This window comes from Centroberyx affinis, unplaced genomic scaffold (assembly GCF_046629955.1).
Source record: "Centroberyx affinis isolate AG114_WGS23_722 - 3 ecotype Tasmania unplaced genomic scaffold, CSIRO-AGI_Caff_v1 ptg000629l_1, whole genome shotgun sequence".
NCBI lineage: Eukaryota > Metazoa > Chordata > Actinopteri > Beryciformes > Berycidae > Centroberyx > Centroberyx affinis.
Window position 1 is genome coordinate 165,850 of NW_027279257.1, and position 12,386 is coordinate 178,235.

The window sequence follows — 12,386 nt, forward strand, 5'->3', positions numbered from 1 at the left end:
GTTCCTGCATGGAGCTTACGCCAAAGTTTACATCTTGTTTCATGTCATGAATAAACTTTTTCATTCGAGCATTCATCCTAGTCTCTCCTGATTGAAATATCTACAGTGCCAGGTAAGACTGAATAATGAATTTTGCATGAATTTGAGTGTGCAAAGATAGACACAAGGGCCCTCATTTATCTAACGTAGAAACCAGCGCAGATCCAAGCGCAGAAATCATCTTACGACAGGGTTCACGTGTTATTCATGAAACGTTCATGAAGCAAACAATTTTAAAATACCTATGTAGCACTTTCTGTACCCTTCTCCTATATGTTCATGTGTTCATATCTCCTATATAGCTGGTAAGCGTTCCGTAGTTCCTTTCTCATGTTGGCCACATACTGGTGATGCTTTATGCCATCATCTTCGTCTGAGCAAATGCCAAAACACAGATCCACTGGTAGCCGCGCCTCTCTTCCAAACATTAGAAAGTAGGGCGAGTACCCTGTGGCGTCGTTTCTTGTGCTGTTATATGCATGCACTAGCTGGCTTATACGCTGGCTCCACCTCGGCTTTTGGGCTGGATCAAGGGTTCCTAGCATTGACAGGAGAGTCCGGTTAAATCTCTCAGGTTGAGGGTCGCCCTGAGGATGGTAGGGAGAGGTTCTCGACTTGCGGATGCCAAGCATGGTCAGGAGCTCTTTTATGATTTTACTCTCAAAGTCCCGACCCTGATCTGAGTGGATGCGAGCTGGCAGTCCGTAGCGTACGAAGAACTTTTCAAAGAGGACTTTGGCGACAGTCAGGGCTTTTTGATCTTTTGTAGGGAATGCCTGAGCATACCTGGTGTAATGGTCTGTGACGACTAGCACGTTGGCTATGCCTTTAGAGTCAGGCTCAATGGAAAGAAAGTCAATGCACACCAAGTCTAAAGGACCATTACTCGTGATCCGTTGTAGAGGGGCAGCTCTTTGTGGGAGAGACTTCCTGGCTACACACCTTCCGCAGTTCTGGATGTACGTTGCAATTTCAGAGGCCATTTTGGGCCAGTAAAACCGGTCCTTGATAAGTTCTGTGGTTCGTTCCATGCCAAGGTGACCAGCGTCATCGTGCATGGACTTCAAAACCATGGGTCGGTATCGAGCAGGTAAGACAAGCTGGCTCACGTCTCTTCCAGAGGGTCTTTTGGTAACTCTGTATAGGAGGCCACATTTTATCTTAAGCTTAGAACTTTCTCGTAGCAGCAGAGTAACATCAGGGTTTGGATGCTTAGGGGCTGAGACACATTGGCCCATCTCTATTTGCAGCTTCACCACACCGATGACTGGGTCTGAGCTCTGGGCCTCTACCGGCTCTTTGAGGCTCAGCTGCTCAAAAGGGCTCACATCTATCTGAGTGAGGTAGGCGTAAGCAGCAGGAATGGCGTCGGGGGAAATGCCTAGTTGGTCAACACATCTGGTGGTGTGTTTGTAGGATCCACTTGCAGTAATCCTACGACAAAGAGCTTTTATTCCAGAGGGTGGAACATCCACCCATCCATCCTCTGTCTGCTGCTGGTTTCTGGACAGCAAGTCAGCATCAATGTTTCCTTGACCAGGTTTATACCGAATGCTGAAGTCATAGGTGGAGAGTGCAGCTAGCCACCTGTGGCCTGTGGCATTAAGCCTGGCAGTTGTCAAGACATATGTGAGCGGGTTATTATCCGTTTTCACTGTAAACTTGGCGCCATACAAGTAGTCATGGAACTTATCGACTACCGCCCACTTCAAAGCTAGAAATTCTAGCTGGTGGATTGGATAGTTTTGCTCTGCCGGGCTCAACTTGCGGCTGGCGAAGGCAACTGGGCGGATCCCCTCAGGATACTCTTGATTCAGCACGGCTCCCAGCCCGTTCAGGCTTGCATCTACGTGCAGAACGTAAGGCTTGGCTGGGTCAGCAAAGGCCAAGACAGGTGCATGTGTGAGCTTGTAGACGATGTGATGAAAGGCGTTATCACAAGCTGGGGTCCAGCGTTTGCCGAAAGGCTCTGAGACCTTGAAGTAGCTCTCTTTCTTTCCTTTGATGACGTCTTTCTTTTTTCGCTGAGCAGGGGGGTATCCTTTGGTTAGTTCCGTCAGAGGGCGGACGATGGCAGAATAATTCTCAACGAACCGCCGGTAGTATCCACAAAATCCCAGGAAGGACATTAGGGACTTTAGGTCAGTGGGTTTCCTCCAGTGAGTGACTGCACTTACTTTCTCGGGATCAGTTGTGACGCCGGAGGCAGATACAATGTGCCCTAAGAACTTCACTTGGGGTTGGCAGAGTTGGCACTTGTCAATGGAGATTTTGAGACCACATTCCTCCAGCTGATCCAAAACTCTGAGGAGACGTTCCTCATGCTCCTCCAGTGTTTTTCCAAACACTATAAGATCATCAAGGTACACAAGGACTTGTATCAGGTTCATGTCTCCGACGGCTTTCTCCATTAACCTCTGAAAGGTTGCGGGAGCACCAGTGATACCTTGAGGCATTCTTTCGAACTGGAAAAAGCCAAGGGGACAAATGAAGGCTGTCTTTTCCTTGTCCGCCTCAGACATTTCCACTTGATAGTATCCGCTTCTCAGATCCAGCACAGAAAACCATTTGCTTCCTGTCAGACAGTCAAGCACATCGTCTATGCGCGGCATGGTGTACTGGTCTGGAATGGTTCTGGAGTTAAGTAGACGATAGTCTATACACATTCTTACTTTACCATTCTTCTTTCTCACTATGACTATGGGGGATGCATACGGACTACGTGACTCTTTGATTATTCCGGCCGCCAGGAGTTCTTGTAGGTGGCGCCGAACATCCTCAATGTCGGCTGGTGCGATTCTGCGGGATCTCTCCCTGAATGGTCGAGGGTCTCTTAATCTTATGTGGTGTGTCACATCTCTTGCCAGGCCCACATCCCATTCCTCCAATGAGAAGACATTGACTCTCTCTGATAGCTTTGCGGCTAACTTGGTCTTCCACGCTTCAGGGATGGGTGAATCCCCGAAGTTGAACAGCTTGGGGTCAATGGACTTTGTTTGGGCAGCGTTCTTCTTTAATTCAGTGACAGTGTCCACTAGGTACACTTGGGCTAGCACTGTACCTGTAGGAAGAGCAGTCTCTTTTTGGGTTTCATTTCTCAGCAAGTGTGAAAGTGTGAAACCATTGATATCCATGGCAGAAGGTGGCAGTATAACTGGTGGAACCAGCACACCAGCTGGAAGGTTCGTAGTTTCATCAGCCTCCACCATCAGAATACTTTTGCCCAAAGGCTGATACTGCTCCACTTCGCAGATGGCATAGTGCACGCCTCCAGGTGGAATGGTGAGAGGCCCAGGGCCTTGCCACTTCACTTGACCAACTACATCCATTGGTGGCATGCAAGGTGATGGAGGCTGTACAGGAGGGAGGGCACATATTCTCAGAGACTGAACCTCATCGTTGTTTTCAAGTTCCTCACAGTGGTTTAGCAAGGAACGCAGTTTCTTAGAGTTGGTACCAATAATGACAGGGACTGGATCGGGGCTCTATGGGTCTGGGCATATTAGAGCCAACACAGAGACTGTCTCTTCAGCTCCCTTGGAGTTAGCGGGGAGCCCCAGCTCAACAGCCACATACCCCTTGTATGGGTAGTTGGTGTCGCTCAGGCCCCATATGGCGAGGTTTGTGAGTGGGAGAATGGGCACATGGGAGAGGAACCGGGAGTACCAGCTTTCAAATATGATGGTGACTCTAGAGCCACTATCACAAAGGACTCTGCATGGCTGTCCTTCAATTTTCACATTGGTCATCATGGATGGGCCAACCAGTCCTTCTGGCAAGCCACCGGGCTGAGGAGTATGGACTGAACCTTTCCTGACTGAGCCAACCTCCTTAGGCTCAGCTGAGCTTTTTGGGGCCCTTTTCTCCTCCTTACTCTTGCGAAGAGCACTGAGTAATTTCTGAATTACTTTTGAGGTGTTCTCAGGGGCCATGCAGTGGGTGGCAATGTGTCCGTTTTCTCCACATCTGTAGCAGAAATAGCTTTCTGGGTCTTTTACAGCATTAGGTTTTGCTACTCTGCTGGGCCTGGCTCTCCCATCTCTCTTTTTAGGATCTGCTGTCGCTGAGCTGTGCGATACAGACATCACAGTTAACTGGTGTTGCAACTGTTGCACCTGCTGCATTAACATCTGGACCTCACTTTCTGTTCCAGTGTCTATAGCTTTCTTGGTTGGTTTTGATTTTTGCTCAGTGTGTGCGTCCTGCTGCTTGTTTGTTAGCTCACCAAGCTGAGCGCGTAGCCCTTTGATCTCTGCTTTTAATTCTTGGACTTCTGTAGCTTTGGCTTTTGTTTCTTCACTGATTTTTACTTGTCTTACTGTTGTTTTTAACTTGCGTCGTGCTGTCTCGTATTCTTCCTCCTCACGAATCTCATTTAACAGCTCTAAGAATGTGGGAGGTTTTTCTTTCCTTTCCCTCAGTCTCAGGTGTAACAGCATCATATCTGACTCAGCAGCACCTCTTAAGAGTTGGTCGATTCGAGCACGATCGGCTCTGTGGCTGGGGAGGCCCCCTTTTTGCACTACTTTGGTCAGTGAGCGTTCCAACTTTCTCAAGAAGTCTGACAGCTTTTCACCTGGCTGCTGGTGCAGGCTCCTGAAAGCAAAGTACAAGTCTTCACCAGACTCAGGAGTTCCAAAAGCACTTTCTAAGGCCTCAACATAGCAATCGGGGCCAACATCTGGGTCATTCAGCCGTACAGCCTGAATTATTTCCAATGCTGGTCCCTTTAGGCTTTCGACTATTCTCTTTCGTTTCTCTCTGGCAGAGCAGTCGCACTCTTCAATCATCAGGCGAGCTTGCTCAAGCCAGTGATCAAGACTCTCTTCACCTGCAGGTGTGGGAAGGTTACCAGAGAACATCCGCAGGCGTCGAAATGCATTGTTCTCATTAGTAGGTCTCATGGTTTTTCCTAACAGGTCTCCAACTGCTCGGATGATAGACTCAGGTGAGTTCTCCTGTGGAACATCCGTAGACAGCAGGGCATGAACATCATTTACTGTTTTTCCCTCTTCTGCCATTAGTTTGTTGAGTTTGGCTAAGAAGTCATCTGCAGGACTCACAGGTTCAGTAAAGAGGGAGATTTTCCATGCTGAGCCTCCATTTACTGGCTGCAGGTAAGGGGGTATGCAGTCTGGGTCTACGCCTTCACTGCATTCACAGAGTACTAGGCTATTGCCTGTCTGAGTGTCACTTAGAATGTCTCTCACCTTCACTCGTCCAAATGCCTTCACTGAATGAGCAGCAACTTCAATGTCTGATTTGTCAGTGTCAGCTGGAACGTCATTCAGTACAAAGGCACGGTCTGGGTCTAGGCCTGCATCGCTGCACCAGCTATTAAGCTTGGCTGCTATCTGAGAATCTTTCTGAGTAGCCATTATACTACAACTGCTACTGGTATACTCTGCTATTCGAGACTGAAAACCTAATAGTCCTTTACAAGGGCAAAAACTAACAATGATAAAGTGGGAATAATCCCAGCGGTGTCTCCATTTTATACACCCAGGAAATAGCAGTCTACTGACCTTTCATGAAATTAAACAGGTTTGTATCCACACAAATGAATTTCTCTCTGTCCCTTTATATTCCTACTGTCTCTGTATTTTACCTGTTACTGTACCTCCTGTTTATCCATAAATACCATAAAGTAATGCCAAAACATAAAATGAATTCCTATGGTACCTTCTACTGACACAATAACCTGGTGGGCCCACACACACACACACTCACACACAAGCCAGCAACCAAAAAAAAAAAAAGGGAAATTAAATTAAACAAACCCCCTGTTGCAGGCCTGGTCGATTCTGGGGAACGTGGTGGCCAAAAACAGTTGAAGCCGTTTCACTCTAACCGAGCAAAAATAAAAGTTGAGTACTCACAATAGCAGAGTTCGAGTCCAGAGTCTGTATGTTGCACCTTCCAAGCGTTGGGGAACAACTGGCGGGCTGATGGCTGATCCTGGCAGACCGACAGGGGAAATCTTCTTTCTCCCTCGTGAGCAGCTAGCTTAACTAACTAGCTGGAAAAACTAACAACACAATATCAGCTACTGTGTCGATATTCACTGCGCTACTCACAGCAGACACCTACAGCTTTTTCCTGGCATGCAGTACTTATGCTATATTTTCTACAGCACTATAACTTGCAAAAAACACTTTACACTGTCAATCTCTCGTTACTATTGTCCCTCCGTCACGTTCCTTTTTCTTTCTCCTCTTTTCCGCCGCTCGCCCCTCGCTAACTCCCGCCCCCCACAGCCAATCCCCATACAGGAAAAAACAGAATGACTCATAAACAACAAATTACATACCATAAAAACTAAACATTGTAGGTTGTACTCTATTTACACCACCTGCTCACCCAGTACACTGCAGACAATCTATTTAAAGTGGCAAAATATATAGTTTATACTGAACTGAACAGGTTAATAACCAAAACATATTTACTCTGAACAAAACATTTTTATTCTAAGCAAAATAAACTACTGATAAAGATATTTAGGGGCAGATTAAATTGCCCTAGGGCTACACCTATTTATGTTAGGGATAGGCTATCTCACACATAGTCAATGTAGGCCTTTACAAAATAGAATATTTTGACATAGGCTACATATTTTTAAGTGATGAATATGTGGCCACATATGCTTAGATGCCAGTCAGAATATATGGTCTAATAACAATTCTCCAACTCAGCCAGATTTACTATGCTGCACTGCAAGTCCACGCTGACTCGAAAACTTGCGTACACGAGTTGAGACTTGACGTGAGATTTGATCGTAGCCTCCGCTCGCATCCAAATTGATAAATGCCGAGCTTTGCATGGAAATGACCGTACGCCCAGTTTTCTGTCGTACGTTCGTTTCGTAAATGAGGGCCAAGGTGTGGCCTCCAAAGCTGGGTTACGCCCGGGCCACACCGCCTGCGTGAGCGGCGCGTGTGCGTCGCGGAACCTGTTGCTTTTAATTTCGGCGCCCATGTTAACAGGTTAGAGCAGCCACACAGCCCGCGTGAGCAGTGCGTCTCAGGCGCGTCTCAGGCGCGGCTCGGCTGCGGCTCATCCAGAGATTCGGCGTCTCGCCTAATTTTTCAGCGTGACGCGCGTGGTTGTCAGCACAAATAGACACAGGGAAAATGATCTGTTGATAGTCATATTGACATCATACCAGCAACATTACACCTTTCAATACAGTTTCAATGTCTATCTGTAGAATATGTCACAGACATGAAAAAAAAAAAAATCTGTTTCCGTTTCAAATTAAAAGCCTTCTAGCGTTTCTGTGGACAGAATCCCTTAATTTGTTAACACAAGGCGTCTATTGTTAAATATTTGCAGGACCGTGTTGTAGAAAATTCAGTGACTTGCACTTTTAATTGTGGAAATACGGTAGTCATAGCAGAAACCCCACGTAGGCTATAGGCAGTATTTTTCTGGTGCTTGCTCGCTCGCTCGCTCTCTCGCTCTCTCTCTGAACGAGGGTAAACAAAAACCACGCGACTGCTTCCTTGGTACAACTCTTGACTTTTCGGACCGCTCATCAACATATAAATTACATTTATAATGACATGAAATTAAACATTCTATGGCCATTATCAAAGGCAAACTCAATGTAGAAAGATAGGCAGCGCTGCAGCAGCACCGCAGCAGCAACGCTCTCTGTGTGGACACCACAGGCGTGCAAGCCGCAGCAGTTCAGCGAGGTAGCCGTCACGCACCGCTCACGCAGGCGGTGTGGCCCGGGCGTTAGTCTTCAGTAGGGGTCAGGTAGGACTGGCTGTGCAGACGGCCTCCATCTTGTGCAGGAACAATGTTGTATGGTAGTGGACCTTGCCCTTTTGAAAGAATATCACAATTACATATCTGACAGCAGCATTTCACTGAGAGGGTTTTGATCTCTGAAATGTGAACTTACAGTATTCATGGAAACCCCATAACAATCAAAAGCATGACTAAAATTGTTACTGTGTTAAAAAAAATTAATGGTATGACATCAAATTACAGAAAAAGTACATATAAGTACAAACATGGGCACTAACACATGTAAGCATAGTTTCCAAAGCTATGTAAGAAGCCATGCAATGCAGTGGTAGGGCTAGCAAAGCTTAGCCTGCCAGCAAGTTATGCTCACCTGTCAGAGAGTCTCTGAAGGGATAGTGGAAGCGGGAGGCACAGCCATGGTCTGCAATCCAGGTCTCGGGGAGTGGATATTATTAGGCGATCTTTCTTTTAACTGCAAAAAACACGTAGCTCGTTAAAAAAAACCCTCTAAAAGCATTGTAACGGCAGTTGTTTTACTGTAACCTAAATTAGTTTCCTTGAAATTACAACTGTGCTAGTGAGCTAGATCTATATCGCTACCTAGACACAGGATGGCGTTAGCATCCCGGCTAACAATGACCTCTGTATGAATGATCGCCGTATCGAAGGGGATTATTCATGTAGAGGCCAAATTTGGAGTTTCCAGTAACGACTACCATGCAAAATAGTATAAAACATCAGGCTGTACTGTTATAAGTGTAACGGCAGGAACCTACTACAATAAAATTCACCAGCTACCTCCTCTAGCTTCAGGCTGAGTGAATGTAGCTCGGAAAGTTATTGGAATCTCAGCAGTTTCCCTCACCGATATCGTTTAGACCCACAGCAGCTCAAGAAGGCTCAAATGTGTATTCTAACGTACTGGAACCCCCTCCTTTACATACTCACAACATAGCTATTCAAACCCGCTTCCAACCGGTACAGATCAGTTTGTCTTTGCTTTTGCTTCTAACCGGCTATGGTGCTAGCTCTGCTAGTTTTGTCTCTACCAGCAGGCTACTACATTGACTAGCTGTTACTAACTAGCACCGCTGCTTACCTTTTACAACGTACTGTTTACATAATTAAAAATGGAGCACGGTCACTCAAAATAAAAGCGCAAACCAATGCTACTGTGCTGATGTACAAATGTGCTACCGGGCTACTTGCTAACACAAAGCCGTTCCAAACACTCACGCCCGTTCATGCAGTTTCCACTTATTACTACCAAAGTATATAAGTCACACCAGAAGATAAAATTGTCATGGTTCTGCCATGGCCTGCCCTTGTGTTTGTGTATTTTCCTTGTTTCTGTGTTTCCTGTCTGCCTTTGTGTCTCCGCCTCCTGGTCTCTCTCCCTTCACTCCCCAGTCCTGCCACCCTCCTGCTCCCACCCACCTGTATCCCATCACCCATTAGCCCTGCTGCCTTGTTCCCGCTTCTCCTGCCTCAGCCAATCACCTTCTGGACTCTCCCCCTGCCAGCCAGCTGTCCCTCATGTGTAATCAGTCTGTGTGTATATCTTGTCTTCCCAGCTAGAAATTTTTTGTTCCACAAACGTTCTGAGAATGTTACCTACAATGTTCTAGTAATGTTTTCAGCGGGAAGTTTTTTTTTTGTTCCCAGAATGTTCTAGGATAACGTTCTCTAAAAACATCCTAAAAATGTTTGGTGATAACCTTCTTAAAACGTTTTTGCTAACATTATCAGAACGTTATGCCCTGACATTCTTAAAACGTTTTCAGCGGGAAGTTTTTTTTTTGTTCCCAGAATGTTCTAGGATAACGTTCTCTAAAAACGTTCTAAAAATGTTTGGTAATAACCTTCTTAAAATGTTTAGTGATAACATTGTTAGAACATTATGCCCTGACATTCTTAAAACGTTAGGGCATAAGTTTTTTTGTTCCCAGAAGGTTATTATTTTAGAGTAGGATAACGTGCTTTAGAAACATTATACAAATGTTTTGTGTTAACGTTTCATTAAAATATTTCAACATTATTAGAACATTATGACACAACATTCCTGTAACTCTTCGACTCAAAATTCCTGGGTAACTGGACTGACCACTGTGGTCACTAGGATGACTGATAATTTATTTAACTATTGGAATTGGACTATTAACACATGTAAAAGGTTAATAATACATCAATATTCAAAGGTCTTTCAACAGAATTACTTTTTCCATTCATTTATTTAAACACATTAAACCTGTCTGACTAGGTTTATGTCGTACAGTCAACTTCTGCACCATAAACTAAACATACACAAACTGGGGGTAGGAGATAAACCTTGTAATTTTTTCTCACTTCACTTTCCCCACTCAACATTCTGCTACTACAAAAACCTGGCAAAGCCCCTGAACACTGGCAAAGCCCCTGAACAAATGCACTTTTTATGTTTAATGATAAAAAATGATAATGATTTAAATGATAAAAACAAACAAAAAAAAAGATGTAAAAAAAAAAGCACTCTGATCTGATGATGGTGTGTGTGTCATGTGTGTTTGTGTAGGTGAGAGGTGTTTGGGTTCATGTATATTTGTTGATTTAGTCAGAGTCCTCTGAAAACAATGCAGGGCTTCTGCTCCCCTCAGGAGCTGCTGCATTTTTGTCACTGAGGCATCGATGGACTTTCATTGTCCTCCGTCACGGATGGTCCACCTGCATTATCCACCTGCATTATGACAAATATATTAATTAAAGTCAGAATAATTTCTAAATTAACATAAGTCACAAATTCTTCATTATAATACTATACAAATGATTTATTTATATTTACAACAAAAAAAAGACAGATAAATGAACCTAACAGTTAAAACTGGTAAACTGACGAAGGATTGGTTTATTTGGTTTTGACAAATGAAAAACTTTATTTGAAAATGTACATTATCATCTCCAGAGTCACCAAAATGCAATTTATACCTTGTAACTTCACAGCTAAGTCAGCTGCAATGATACTGCAAACTCACTCAACTTCCCTCCAAACAAAAAACTACACTGCACTATTGCACACATTCTTATTTGTTGCATATCAATATGCTCAAATATAATTTCATTGGAACTAAAATACATACAGTACTAGCCCAAACGTAAGCCTACTGACAATAAGCCATTCCACTGTGCATCATAACTCACACATGCCACCTCTATGCAAACTTGCATCTGCTCACAGCTTATCACAAATTACGTGCTTGCTTTTTTCAAAAGGAAAATGGGGTGACATCAGATTTTTTTTAACATCTTTTTTGAACAAATGCTTAACACTGACCTGAGTCCCTCTGTGGGGAGTATATTTCAGGGTATCTGCTACACAGGTTTCAACTGTCTTCTGCAGTGTCTTGGGGTGGTTCTTGCGGCAGGCCTCTAAAGAGAAAGACAAAGAGAAAAAAAAAACTAGAAAAGGTAGACAGTTGAAGTATTTTAAGCAGTACTTTATGTAGCTGAAGCAGGACTTAAAGTTCTTGAGGCAGTAGTTGAAGTAGCTGAAGCAGTAATTTGAAATACTTGAAGCAGTAGTGGAATACCTCAGGCAGTAGCTGAAGTAGATAAAGCAGTACTTGAAGTAGCTGAGTCAGTAACTGAAGTATTTAAAGCAGTAGGTAAAGTAGTTGTAGCCTAGTAGTTTGAATATTTGAAGATCAACCCATTTATTTCTTAATGTCCTATAATACCTTATTTCCTCTAGTCAATTAAAAGCCAGGTCTCCGATAGTGTCCGGGGCCGTGGTCGTCACGAACAAATAAAGGCCGGCCCCAAATACAGGCCGGGGAAAAAAACAAAGGAAAAAACAACGGTGGATACCGGTAAACTCCTGGTGCCTGTTATATAATGTAACTGTAGTTTGTAGTAACGTACAAGCGCCACAAGATGGCAGTATGCCACAAGATGGCTCGGCCGGCAGAAGTCTCCGGAGCATGCCGTCGTCGATTACCGTAATTATCGGTAATGCATTGCAGTAACAAAAAAACGGCTACCTAACGAACCCCAACAGAAGCAGATCAGAAAACAAGGAGGCTTCGTACTAAAATATGAGCAAATATACTTATCAAACAGGGGAATTAGAAATAAAGGCCAGTCTCTAATATAAGTCTGCTTCCAATAAAGGCCTGGTACCCTCTGCAGCTGAGGGAAATAAAGGCCCGGGCCACTATTAGAGGAAATACGGTAATCAACAAATTTAAGAAAAAGTACAAATGTAGTAGTAGTAGTACTAAGATAGTAGTAGAATGAGCAGTAGGTGTACAAGGTGGTTGCTAGAGTGTTGCAGCTGTAGAGGTCACTCAGTCTTCTCTTAAAACAAAATCTGTCTTTGTTCTGGGAAATGCTTCAGCAGTTGTCTACAAGATTCATCATAGTCCCACCAAAGGCTTGCCGTCACGCCCCCCTGCGCACTGGGTACTGGTCATTTTTGACCACACTTTGCACCATGTGCCAAGGCACATGAAAATAGGGCCTTATATGTTTTGGCCTGTGCACTAAAAATGTTTTTGTCTTTTTAGGTGAGGGATCTGAGGTCTCAAGCGGTTTGAAAAATAGGCACTATTCTCACTGAT

General features: G+C 44.4%; 2 protein-coding genes across 2 annotated transcripts; both read right to left on the bottom strand.

The window, feature by feature from the left end:
- Nucleotides 1–308: 308 nt before the first annotated feature.
- LOC139643571 (retrovirus-related Pol polyprotein from transposon 412) lies at nucleotides 309–3,368 on the bottom strand. The gene has a single exon (XM_071518744.1). It carries the CDS (start codon nucleotides 3,366–3,368, stop codon nucleotides 309–311), a length of 3,060 nt encoding a protein of 1,019 aa, XP_071374845.1.
- A 156-nt stretch (nucleotides 3,369–3,524) lies between these two features.
- LOC139643572 (paraneoplastic antigen Ma1 homolog) lies at nucleotides 3,525–5,417 on the bottom strand. Its single transcript, XM_071518745.1, has one exon. The coding sequence runs from the start codon at nucleotides 5,415–5,417 to the stop codon at nucleotides 3,525–3,527; it is 1,893 nt and encodes a 630-aa protein (XP_071374846.1).
- Between the last annotated feature and the right edge of the window lie 6,969 nt (nucleotides 5,418–12,386).

Excerpts from the sequence above, each read along its gene's own strand:
- LOC139643572 (XM_071518745.1), bottom strand. The coding sequence starts at position 5,417 with ATGGCTACTCAGAAAGATTCTCAGATAGCAGCCAAGCTTAATAGCTGG.
- LOC139643571 (XM_071518744.1), bottom strand. The coding sequence starts at position 3,368 with ATGGATGTAGTTGGTCAAGTGAAGTGGCAAGGCCCTGGGCCTCTCACC.